The sequence below is a fragment of the Neomonachus schauinslandi genome, chromosome 11, assembly GCF_002201575.2.
Source record: "Neomonachus schauinslandi chromosome 11, ASM220157v2, whole genome shotgun sequence".
In the NCBI taxonomy this organism is placed as follows: Eukaryota; Metazoa; Chordata; class Mammalia; order Carnivora; family Phocidae; genus Neomonachus; species Neomonachus schauinslandi.
In genome coordinates, this window is record NC_058413.1 from 34,854,674 (window position 1) to 34,868,560 (window position 13,887).

The 13,887-nt window shown below is 36.6% G+C and overlaps 1 protein-coding gene across 1 annotated transcript; it reads right to left on the minus strand.

The window, feature by feature from the left end:
- Positions 1-3,169: 3,169 nt before the first annotated feature.
- LOC110576673 (zinc finger protein 133-like) lies at positions 3,170-5,089 on the minus strand. The gene has a single exon (XM_044919583.1). It carries the CDS (start codon positions 5,087-5,089, stop codon positions 3,170-3,172), a length of 1,920 nt encoding a protein of 639 aa, XP_044775518.1.
- Positions 5,090-13,887: the final 8,798 nt, after the last annotated feature.

Sequence of the window (13,887 nt, forward strand, 5' to 3'; positions counted from 1 at the left end):
AGTTCCAGAGTAACACCACCCATGGCTCTTTTTCACATTTTGTTTTTAATTCCACATGTTAGACTCATAAAGCAATATGTATTTGAGTTTAAGCAGAAAGGTCCAAGATTACACAAATTGAATTATAATATAAAACTTATAGGAATAAATCCTTATGCATTTGCTGTTCATTTTGTCCCAAACTTTCCCAAAGGAAGTATTCTTAATAACAATTCTGTACAAAATCATAGGTTTTGTGGTTGGAAGATGTGTGTGTGTGTGTGTGTGTGTGTGTGTGTGTGTGTGTGTGTGTGAAATGACAAGTAATACCCCTTCAGTTTCAAAAAGGTTTATTTGAGATATAAAAGAAATAATAAACTCATCTAACATAAGTTCATACTGTCTGCCAAAAGGGGAAAACAGATAAATTATAACCCAAATGTTAAGTGTTGTTAACACAGTGAACCGAAATCGATTCATTTCATTCTCTGATGTCAAAGAATACGAGAAAAAGAACACAAATCATCATTGCCTGAAACATCTTCATCATATTATATTCATTGCAGGGTCATTTTCCATAATAAACACTCATCATTCCCTGGAAATTTCACCCATTTTAATCCCAACACTAAGTGGATTGCATCCGGCCAGTCCATTGTTATTATACAACATTTAATATGGGAATATTGATTAATGAAAATAACCCACCCAAGAAAATGTATGACTTTTAATGGGTTTGCTCCTTTGAAATCGAGTTATAAAAACTGAGAAGTTATATTTACTGACTTAGGGGACAGGGTTGTTCTAAATGCAATAGACACAGAAACAGAGTAAGAGAAAGGGCGACAGTGAGAGAGGGACAGAGAAAGACACCGAAGAGTCTTGCTCATCTAGAAGAGGATATAAGTTTTCAAACATTTATTTATGAAAAAGAAACTACTTGGGCAGATGCCTTAAGAGAAAGCAAATATCCTGTTTAAAATTTGGAAATAAAAACAATTCTAAATAAGGATCACAGAAGCATATCTGCTTCCGAAGCAAATGACAGAGTTGAGAAGAGTAGTATAATTTTTAAAGTCCAAAATATGAAAAATAACTTTTAAAGGTAGTGCCTCTTCATAATATGGTTGACCAGATCAGGTTTTATTGACTGGTTTTCCTAGTTCTAAAGAATGAGTCAATGAATAACTTTCAGAGCAAAGGCTCCCTTCTAATGTTATTTCTGGGTTTATTTAAATCACTCGTTTGAATCTTCATGAAAGTTATTTCAGAAAGAAATGGAAGGAAAATGGCAGTTAATTTTACTGCATTGGCAGGCATGGAAAAAAATTCAGATATTTCAATATTAGTATTTGTATTTGGTTCTTTTTTTAGTTTTGCTTTTCCTTTTGAAATATCCTGCCAATTTTCTTCTAAACTCTTTAAAGTAGTTATAATAATTGATTTAAAGCCATGGCTGCAATTTCCAATAACTAGGTGACCTGTTGGTCTGCTTCTATCATTTTCCTTTGAGTAAGGTTACATATTTCTATTTTATTTCATATCTGGTCATTTTTAATTATATTCAGAACACTGTGTATTTAAAAAAAAATTCTGGAGACTAATGTATGGATACTTCACATAGAATGCAAGGTCTTTCCTTTATCTGGCAGTTAGGATATGGGCTAATCTTTCTAATTTCTTCAGGAGTTTAGTTATTCTGGGCTGGGTCACAGTGCAATTCTAACAGTGATTATTCCAACCACCAACCAACCCACCATCCCAGGAGTTTCCTTCTTTTCTTTCTTTCCTTTTCTTCCTCCATTCCTTTTTTTTCTTTTTTGCTTATGTTTTTACTTTGATACAATATCAAAAAGAGGAAAGTTGCAAGAATAATATAAGGCACTGCTTTTACCTTTTAACTGGATTTACCAGTGGTTCAGACTTGTTCCACTTGTGTCCTCTTTCTCCCTCCGTCTGTCTGTCTGTCTGTCTTTCTCTCCCCAACTCCTGGAAACTGTGTTTGTATTTTATGTATTCATTTTGTTTTCTATGAACATTTTCAGACCACTTTTTTTTTTCTGAACAATTTGTGAATAAGTTGGAGTCATTGTATCTTTTTAACCCTAAACACTGACTTGTATATTTTCAAAGCAAAGATGACCACAGTATGCTGCATTTATCATTGATTTAACATCGATTAAGCAATATCGTCCAGTCCATAGTCTTTTGTGACTATACTTTTTAAAGTCCACAATCCAATCCTGTATCAAGCGTTGTATGGCCATGTCTCCATAGTCTCCTATAATCTGCAACAGTTTGTCAGCCTTTTTGTGTTTTTCCTGGCTTTGATATTTTTAAAAAGTACAGGACAGTTGTTTTGTAAAATATTACTTAATTTAAGTTTATTTAATGATTTCTCATGACAAGACTTAAGTAATGGCTTTTTTGGCAGAAATATATTTTAAAAATGATATGGTATCTTTTTCAGTGAATCCTATTAGGAGGCTTATGATGACAGTCTGTCTCAATGTTAGTGGTTAACTTTGTTATGGCGGTGTGGGCCAGGTTGCTTCGCTGTAGAGTTACCATTCTCTCCTTGTGATTGTGTGAGTTGGAGTCTTCTGAAAAAGAGGATGGGACTAGATGAGCAAGGGGCTACTGGGAAAACCATATTTGAGAAAATAAATGGAAAGAGTTAAAGAAGGCAGGGGGAGGCATTAGATCTGGATTGAAGGAGAGGGAGGAGGATGGAGGTCTGGGCAGGAGACTCAGCTACAGGAGAGTGTAAGAAATTTTCTTTTGAGCCAATGGCAGGGATCTGGGAGCCAAGCTAGCCTTAAAGGGATCCAAGTCTTACAGGGTGAGAGACTTTCGTTGTGGGAGGCAGTCCTGTGCATCATAGCATGTTTAGCAGCATCCTTGGCCTCTGTCCACTATACGCCGGTGGCATCCTCCCAGTTGTGATGATAAGAAAATGTCTCTAGGTTTCACCAACTGTCACCTAGGCAGGGGATAAAATTGCTTCTAATTGAAGACCATTGTTTTACACAGGTAGGTCTTCTCCTGTCGTCTGATAAAAGTTAGTATCTCTGAAGTCCCACCCTTTGCACACATAAGATTTCCCCTAAAGTTCTCTCTTCTTGCATGATGAGGTATGATCTGATTTATTACTAAAGCCTTGCTTACACTCCTTGTGCATGAAGCTTCTTTATAACAGATGTGTCCTCTGGTGTCTAATAAGGAGTGATTTCAGCCTAAAGCCTTCCCCACACTTACTACAGATATAAGGTTTTTCCCTTGAGTGTGTTCTCTGATGTGTGCTGAGAGTTGCCTTATCACTAAAGCCCCGTTCACACTCCCTGCATACAAAAGGCTTCTCCCCAGAATGTGTCCTCTGGTGTCTTATGAGAGCTGACTTCTGGCTGAAGCCTCTCCCACACTCCCTGCACACAAAGGGCTTCTCCCTTGAGTGGGCCATCTTGTGCCTGACTAGATTTGCTTTCTGGCTAAAGGCTTGCCCACACTCAGTGCAGACATAAGCCTTCTCCCCGGAGTGTGTCCTCTGATGACTGATGAGGTGTGATTTCTGTCTAAAGCCTCGCCCACATTCCCCGCACACAAAAGGCTTCTCTCCTGAGTGCGTCCTCTGATGTGCAACAAGAGTTGACTTATGTCTAAAGCCTCGCCCACATTCTTGGCACACGTAAGGCTTCTCTCCTGAGTGTGTCCTCTGGTGTGTCATGAGAGCTGACTTAACACTAAACCCTCGACCACACTCTGCACACATATAGGGGTTCTCTCCTGAGTGTGTCCTCTGGTGTGTGGTAAGATTTGACTTATCACTAAAGCCTCGTCCACACTCCCAACACACAAAAGGCTTCTCTCCTGAGTGTGTCCTCTTGTGTTTTATGAGGTACGATTTCTGACTAAAGCTCCGGCCACATTCAGTGCACAAATGAGGATTCTCCCCTGAATGAATCCTCTGATGTTTGCTGAGAGTTGATTTGTCTCTAAAAAGCCTCCCACAATCTCTGCACACATAAGGCTTTTCCCATGAGTGGGTCCTTTGGTGTGTGATAAGGTTTGACTTATCCCGAAAGCCCCGCCCACACTCCTGGCACACAAAGGGCTTCTCCCCCGAGTGTGTCCTCAGGTGTCTGATGAGGGTTGACTTCTGGCTAAAGCTTCGTCCACACTCCTCACATGCGAAAGGCCTCTCCCCAGAGTGTGCCATCTTGTGGGTGACTAGGTTTGACTTCTGGCTAAAGGCTTGCCCACACTCTGTGCAGAGGTAAGGCTTCTCCCCCGTATGTGATCTCTCGTGTGTGATGAGAGCTGATTTATAGCTGAAGCTTCTACCGCACTCACTGCAAAAATAAGGCTTTCCTCCTGAGTGGGTCCTCTGATGAACAAAGAGTGCTGATTTCTGGCTAAAGCCTAGCCCGCAATTTCCACAGTTCACTACTTCAAATCCTGAGAAATCAACCCACTTTAATACTTTGTCTGTTTCTAAACGGTTTGCCTTCTCAGCTGAGCTGAGCTTTATTTTCACCATTGTCTTGCCTTCCCTCAAGCTTATTAGCTGTCTGTCAGGTGGGCTGAAGAAAGCTCTGGAGGTAAACCTCCCCCTTGTCCTCTCAAACAATGATTTGTAGCCCTTTTCTCTGTCTTCACCTTTCACTTTGTCATTGCGGAAGCTTTCGTGAGGAAGTGGTTGCTGCTTCTGCTTCTGATAGGCCGGGCAGAGAGTGCCTGCTAGCAAGCCCGGGCAGATCAGAAGGCAATGATCATGTAGCACGTGTTGGCATACTGGCCGACTGCAGAAGTCCAGAGCGGAGGAGGAATCAAGTTGAATTTCTGGCTTTGCATCTGCTGAACAGGGGCTGGGCAGATGTTCACTCTCCTCTTTCCAGGGTTCTTCCCCCTGCTCTAGCAGAACGACAAGTGTTGGCTTGGGAAATGGAGTTCCCAGGGAGACCAAGTTGTTGTAGTTTTCCAGCATCACACACCTGTACAGCATCCTCTGAGCGTGGCTCAGCAGCTGCCACTCTTCCCAGGTGAAGTCCACAGCTACATCATGGAATGACACAAAGGCCGATTCTCTCCTGGCTCTTAGCCCCGAGGCCATTTTTCTGGTCTCCTGAATGGTCTCCCTGGAGAAAAGTGAGGTCTTGTCTCAGCTCAGCTTTGGCTCCTGTGCAGGAACTATCCCCAGGGCAGTGTCTACATGTCTGTGTAGCTCCTGGATGTGGGGACTTGTCACTGACAGAGAGGCTACAGCTGGTGGGGACACAGTTGCAGTGTCTGTCCCACGGCAGGTACAACAACTGTAAGGGATGACAGATTAGAGGCAGACTCCTACATCACCTATCTTTCTTTTAGAAGTTTTATAATTTTAGCTTTTACGTTAAGGGTGTGATCTATCTCAAATTCATTTCTGTGTTTGGCATATAATAGAGTCAGTTCTTTTTTTTTTTTCCGTATGGAAAGGAAGTTTTCCCAACATTTCTTAAAGAGACTTTTCTTTTCCCTTTTAAGTGCATTTGAAGTGTTTGTTGAAACCAGTGGGTTATATAAGTATGAGTCTAATTTTTTACTCTAGTCTGATCTCTGCTATGTTCTGCTAGCTTTCAGTGGTGTCCATACTTGAGCTGGAAGACTTGGCTGCATTTGCAGATAGGCTTGCTTTGTTACTGGTTTCAATTCCACAAAGTTCTGGAATCCAGTCATTTAGAGAATGGCCAAGACTGGGTGACTTCTCTTTACTTACCAGGTCTTTATCCACTGTTTTTTCTCAAGGGTGGGGTGGAGAGAGAGGCACAATTACTTGGCTGAGCTGGGGTTCCTCCAATCTACAGTCCATTTCAACTAGCTCTCGGCATCCTCACTCCTCCCATGGTACTCTGAATCCAAACCTGGCAATGACCCTCAGAAAGAAGTAGCTACTGCTCTCTCCTCTTCTCTGAAGGGTTTGTTTCTCTATAAAATTCAGTTCATTTAGCTTCTTTCAATCCTCCACTCTTCTCTACTTCATAGAAAAATATGATTCTTATACTTTTTGTCTATTTTTCTTGTTGTTACCATTAGAACAAAGCTTTTTCTCTTCTTTTATAGTCTAACTGACAGCAGAAGTATTCCTGGTGGGGAATAATGAAGGGAGAGATTAGAATTGTTTATGAGGAAAATCAAAAAAGAACTCACATTTTGAATCTTTTGCGTTACCAATTTTTTTCTTCTTATCATAGTTATCATAAATTGGCTATACTTTTGTCTTCAGCCATTGAAATTTACTCATAAGCCTTTAGAAGTATCTAATATTTAACTTTAGTAACATTATTCTAGGATCAAATGTCAAAGTTTTACCTTGCTTTTGTGATAGGGGAGTAAAGTGGAATGATAGAGGTCCATATAACAGTCAAAACAACAGGAGTCACCTTAGGAATTTTTTCTCCTCTTATTTTTATTTGGCCATTTAATATGCTATCCAAAAAGGTCTTCTCAATGACCCTTGAGAAAGTTCTTTTCAACAGAGACTGAGGAATAAAACAGGTCAGAAGTTTGTTCATTATTTCACAATTAAAGAGGAGCATCATATATATCATTTAAATAAGAAAGAGAATGGTGACTATGACATTATGAAGTGCAGAAATAAGATGATTTTTTTTTTTAAAAAGTAAGCTAGAGAAATCATTCCTGTTGGTTTAAGTGACACAGTGAAGCTTAAAATGAGGACCCAAGAAGCTGACAGCAGTAACATTTAATTTGGGTCTGGCACAGGCTATTGATTCAGAAGTAAGCCTTGGTCTTGGATTCTAGCTGGCAGCATTTGGACAAGTCCAGTTAAACACAGCTTCACTAAATGTACGGATTGTTTGAAACTGTTTTTGTTTTATTAAAGACAGCATTCACTGTGGTGCTCATATAGTCTTTCAAGGCATATAAGAGAAGTGAATAGACAATCTGAAGGAAGAAAAGAGTCTCCTTGTGTGCTTTCCCTGTTTTTCACTTTTTTACCCATGTTTACCCTCCCCTAGCAATGTTTGAGCATTCAGACTACACAGGGAGGGTATCTGAGTGGCAGCACTCTTCACATAGAGGGGCATGATTAAATGATAATAATAATGCTTAATAATAAGAATGACAATAATAAAAGAGATTTCTTAATGTTTAATGTAGAAGCCAGCTTGTCGGCATTCAAATACAAGCAAAAATCATCCAAGAATCTAATGCTCACTGTAGAATTCTCTCTGGGTAATATGAAAAGACAAAATGCATATTCTCAGTATTTGAGCCTCAGAATTGATACACATTCAGCCTAAAGCAAGATGATTCTCAAAACACCAGTGTAACTCAAGCTACAAATAGGAAGAGGGAAATAGAGGGAATTCTGTGATCCAATAAGTTTGAAAATGATTTGGCCAATCCATTTATACATGTTTCTTAATTGAAAATCTTCTCAGATACTTCAATATGTCTAAATTCACTCTCAGGCATCAAGATAGAGACATAGGATGTAGTGTTTCTGAAACATATTTGATGAAGAAATTCCTTTCCCTAGAATATCTTATGAGACAATTGTTCTAAAAAACATGCTTCAAAAAAATTGGTGTAATTTCAATAAAACTTATGTTGGGGTTTTTTTTTTTTTGGTCTTTGTTTATATTTTCTCAAAGAACTGCAAGATCTGGAGTTCCTTTTATCCAAAAAATAATCAAATATGTCCAAAAGGAAATGCTTTCTTACATTCATAGCTCTTTGAAAATTTTTATGGAAATTGAATCATTTATTTTATAAGAATCCAGATGAACTCAAGATATATGGAGAAAAGTATATAGTATAACATTCATAAAAGATTGGTCTTTGTCCTTGGTTAGTGCTCAAGGGAAGTAAATTATTAAATAGTGGCCCTTGCTTCCCATATTTTCTACGTGCAACATGCTTCATACCCTTGTCAGGATGTTTTGAGGTAGTGTTGTGTTGTTAGTGTTACTGATGTAGATATGTATACGTGTGTGTGTGTGTGCGCGCGTGTGTGTTGTGCATTTTAGAACATCTGATGAAACTAAACAGTGAGTTCCATAAGGGAAAAGACCAGCTGTTACCATTTTTTTTTCCAGACCTATAACTGTGCCTATAAAACAAACAGAAGCTTTGAAATAAACCACTTCGTGTATCTAAACCACTTCATCTAGGTCTTTTTCAAATCAGTATCTTTTGCATTCTACAGTTTCATTTCATTCTACAGATCATTTTCCTATGATATATAACAATAAATATTTATTAAGTGTATAGTATGGCCAGGTGATATAGGCTACGTGCTAAGGATTCTTCTATTTTCACTGGCCATTTATCAAGGAGCTTAAAAAATTAGAGCACAATTAATTTCCTAATATGGAGGTAGTTTGAGCTTAATAACTTTAATTAAGAAACCTAAACAGCTGTGAAGAAACCACTACTGCAGTATCATTTAGGTTACTGAGGGCTCTCTGCTTGATCAAGAGAAGTAAAGGCGTTTATTCATCCTTAACCACCTGGAGAGCAATATATCAAAGGTATAATTAGAGAATGGATAGAGACTAATGCTTTTCTTTCCAGGTGAACAATAATAAATGAATGTCAATTTCAGCACAAGGTTTAGGGATTAAATATAAGGAGCAACTTATAAATATCTCAGGTACCAGAGGACCTCTGAATGGCACACCAAAATTTCAACCAGGGGACTGTGGTGGTCAGTGGTGGGGGCAGGAATAAAGGCAAGACCATGTGGGAAATGAGGGTGAGGGTGGGAGTAGAAGTAGGTTCAGTTAGATCAAATGGCAACAGAGTAAAACTGAAAGAAACTAAGAGAGTGAAATAAAGATTCATATTCTCATATAGTGCATTGGCAAAGGAATGAAGTTTAATATTTAAGAATGAGTCATAGCGATCCTGGGCAATGATCTTGGCAACACTAGTACACAGTACCTTCTACGTAAAATCTGTCATTCTAAGTTTTCTATAAAAATAATATTGTGTGTGTGTGTGTGTGTATTTATAATATGAGGTATATGTTATCTTGTTCCTCATCTGAGGGATGAGGCCCTGACGTGGTAAGGTTAAGTCATTTCCCAAAGTCTTAGAGTAAAAGACAGAAACAACATGAGACAGAATCTCTTATTATATGATAATTGTCCTTCTCTGCTTGACTTACTTCACTTAGCATAACCCTGTCCAGTTCCATCCATGTCGATGCAAATGGTGGGTATTCATCTTTTCTGATGGCTGAATAATATTCCATTGTATATGTGGACCACATCATTTTATCCATTCATCTGTTGAAGGGCATCTCGGCTCCTTCTGCAGTTCGGCAAACCCTTGTGTTGAGGACTAACTTTCAATAAATCACAGTGTGGGTGTTTTTAAGTATTATTAGTGAATCTCTTACCACTTCTATGCAATCTGTGGTTTAATAGTTACAAAACACAAGTCCACTTGGATTAAAAAAAACATTCTGGGGAAATTAAACCACTTTCCCAAGGTCATGCTCCAGAGCCCATGCGCTTGACCCCTTTACAGTAATTCCTCCGGCTATGCAAAGTGAGCTTGTGTTCCCCGTAGGAATCCCAAGCTACTGCAAGAAGCCGAATTCCAAAATTAAAATAAAATAAATTGAAGTATAATAGCATGGACTAACGTTAAGTACACTTGACTTTCTTTGGAAATGAGCAGGAAATTCTTTTGAATCTAGCCAAACTAAGTGCACAAAGTTTGGCATTTGCTTACTTCCCATGTTAGGCCATCCTTTCCCTCCTAGATCTATCTTCTTTCTTGAAGACTTCTCTGAGTTCCTGCTCCTAATTTTCAGTACCTGATTCCCCATAGATCCATGTTCTACACCAGTATAGACCAACAGTAACTGGTACCAGTTGACCTTTGAATAGTCAGCTTAGAAATAGCAACCGACACAGACATGTAACCACCAATATAGGTTTGAGGTTGAAAGACGTGGAGATTTTGCAATCTGAGATAACACTTCTTAGATACTCACCTACTCTTCCTTGACCCTTTAGCTCTAAAATTCTCTACACCTTAAAAAAAAATCTCACTGTAATATTCCAAAAGACAAAACATATTTATTGGAGGAAAAAACATATATATATATATATGTTTTTATATATATATATATAAATATATATATAAATATATATATATTTATATATATATAAATATATATTTTTTATTTATATATATATATATATATATATAAACATATATATATATATATATATGGACAAAGAAAGAAGAAAGCAAGGAAACCCTCCAAACCCTCCAAACCCTCCAAACTCTTCCTATCTGGAGACATCCATTGTTAACCCCTTGGTGCACTGATTTCTAGATCCTTTGATGAGAGATTAGGTCCTCTATCCTCTGAGTTATGACAGCTCTTTGCGCACTCAAACACAATTATTTTGAGCTTTAGTTTTTCTCCACTCAAAATTTAAAAACAAACAAAAGCCAAAACAAAAACCCAACACATTTCTTCTTAGCATTAAATGTTTAGAACCATCCCAATACATCCCAGTGTCATTTTGCCAGTGAAAGGAATAAGAGATATTTTCTGTCCCTCTGAAAAAATTATGATGAAGCAAGGTTTTGTATATCTAGCAGTCTCTCTTACTGAGCTTTGTCTGAGCCAGGAGTTCAAAAGTGAGGCATAACAAAACAGTTTAAAATGTTGACACATATTTAAAATTGGACTTTATGTAATTGTTTGACATATAGCTTTGGGGTAAAAACATAATAAAAATGAGATTTCTACTTATGTTTTGCTTACCTTATATAGGGCAGTAAAATTAATTAGTTAATTGATAAGAATTTGTGACAAATAAATATTTTATCTTTCCTCATTTTCAAGATATGGTAAATTGATGAATATTTCTTCTAATGAACCTATCCAATAAAAACAACTTGGAATAAAATAATGTAAGATGGTATGAAAGTAGAATTAGGGAGGCTCATTAAAATCTGTACATCTTCCAAGCATGTACAGTGTTGAATAATTCATTAGCTGTCTAACACATTTACACACCCTTAAAAACCATAAAACTGATTTTATTACTGGGTTTTTATTATTTCATTTTCAAAAAGGATTATATATTTTTTCATCTGTGAGGCTTCTAAGGTTTAAATGCAAAATAATTAACATTGAGTTCTTGCTAATTAAATCAGCAGAGGAGATTTAACTGACACTATGCTAGGTTCTCAAATTAAAAGACTGTCTCATTGCATTAAACAGAATTCATTTATCACAAATAAACTCTCAGCCTATTTATTTGATATGACAGTTAATGGGTAACGAAAATGAATCTTCCCAGTGTTGTAGGCAACAAATGCACAGTTGTCTTGCTTCTAATTGTCTGATCTAGAATGTCTGAAGCAAAAAAAAAAAAAAAAAAAGGATATAAACACTATTGTCTTTAAACTGAACTGGAATATAATAAAACCTAAAGAAAGTTTCATTTCAATAAGTTGAGTAGTGCTCTTGAACTAAATAAAAAGAATAAGAATTTTCAAAATGTATGCATAAACATATATAAGCTCTACTCAAACATGATTAAACACCAGGGGATGTATGGTAACTTAAATTATAAAACAGACATAATATTGAAACAGCTAGGGTATCCTGTGCTTCTTTTAAATATCATAAAATATCTCTATCCTAGAAATTCTGTCACCAATTTCTTTTAATATATTCACTTATTAATTTATTTATATTTATTGAATTCCTTTTAATGGCAACCACTATGCTAAATGCTACGAACGTAAGTATAAGGAACAGCATATATCTGTTGGCTCAAATTCTTCCTTGTAATGTACTCTATGGAAAATTTCTGAGAATTTTGAGTATGAGTAAAACAGATATGAACTTATGGATGTAACTTACAATCTGTCTCTGTTAGGATATAAGTCTATTTTGACTGGCACAGAAACTGTACTTAATATCAGTGGCTTAAATAAATACCAATAATAGATTTCTAAGTTTAATTTTTAACATATGCTTGAGGGATTGCCTCTCAAAATTAACTAATTTTAGAATTGACCACATTCATTAAAGTATTTTCTTCATATTTTTTAAAATATCATAAGTTGATTTTCTAAACTGCCATATTCTTAACATACAACTGAATTTTTTTAAAGTGATTTTATTTTTAATGTATCTGCATTAGAATATACTTAGCTAACTCAGTTTCACATGACTTTGATTTGCTACTGAGTATATTTTATCAATATATCACATAAAATGCCTTGATTTTCAAGCAAGGGTCAAGAAAAAACAAATAATCTTCAATGATCTTGTAATAATTTCAGTACCAACATGATTTAAGGTTTGATCGGAGTCAGGAATGTGGATTTTAAGGCAAACAAATCAAATGCTAAAACAAAGCAGTTTGAGTATTTATAATAACTTTGTTCCTATAATTCTGCAAAAATATGTTTCTATGCCATAGAAAAATGGGGAATGGAAGTAGTAATAAATCAGCATGGCTATAGTGGTCTTGGACATCATGCAAGCACCTAAAATAAATTGTATCTTACACTAACAGAACATATTTCTCTTATTGTTGATATTTCACAATGTTCTCTGACAGTTAAACTGGTTCAGTCAAGTAAGGTCGGCCTAGCAAATAGTAAATATTTTACAGGGTTTCCATTATCAGGAGAATAAACTAGAAAAGAAAGAAGCCCTTTTTCTTTCTAAAAGGAAAACCAGATTCTGGAATTTAAGAAACACTATTATTATTTTTTATTACTATTCTTCTTCTTCTTCTTATTATTATTATTTTCACTAGGGAGACAATGGAAACAGGAGTAAAGAATTAGGTATATAGAGATATCAAAGTCCAAAATCCTGATTTCATCAGGGAGCCACCATACTAGTCCTAAAATGCCTAATTTTAGACTTCTCTTTCTGTGATAAAGAAATGAAATCCTTATTTTGTTTAAGCTATTGTTTAACTTTGTTGGTTTTCTTTAACTGAATGCAATTGCTATTAGTACATTAGCTTTACCCTCATGGGTATGATATAAAATTCAATCAGAATTTTAGTTTAAAAATTAAAAAAAGCTTTATTCATAAATGAGTACTAATAATTATTTTAATAAGTGAGAGGATCAAATAAGAACAGAGTGGTAGGGGACTTATCACAATGCCTGTCACACAATTTGTAGCCTGTGAATCACCATAATTATTGTTATGTGCTATTTGAGAAGCAGCGTTTTTCATTTCTTTTTTTCTTTTAATTTTTTTCATTTTATATTACACCTGAGACACAAATCAGGCAATAAAAGAGTTAATGACTTGATTTTTAAGATAAATGTAATTGTTTTTTTTCCCGGGTTTTTTCCCCCCCCCCCCCCCCCCCCCCCACAGAGGGGGAGAGAGAGAGAGATGGTGGTGGGGAGGGGCTGAGGGAGAGAGAGAATCTTAAGCAGGTTCCATGCCCAGCGCGGAGCTGACACGGGGCTCAATCTCAGGACCCTGAGATCATGACCTGAGCTGAAATCAAGAGTAGGACACTTAACCAACTGAGGCACCCAGGCACCCTCATGTCTTTTTGTTCTTAAATCTAACATACAAATAATCACGAATTATAAACACATCATTTTGCTGGATGCACTGGCCAGCATATATGATACACGGCTTTTAAAGTTTATTTTTCTAAAACTTGCACTGAATTTAGGCCTTTGAAAAATTCTAAATGCACCTACCTGTTTATGTCAAGATACTGGGAGGGGGGGGGAGTGCATTAAAATTGGATGAGCTAAAGGTATCATGAAAACAAAAGAGACAGAAAAAAAAGAAAAAAATGAGAGAGAAGAAAGAAAGAAAGAAGAAAGAAAAGAAAGAAAGAAAGAAAGAAAGAAAGAAAGAAAGAAAGAAAGAAA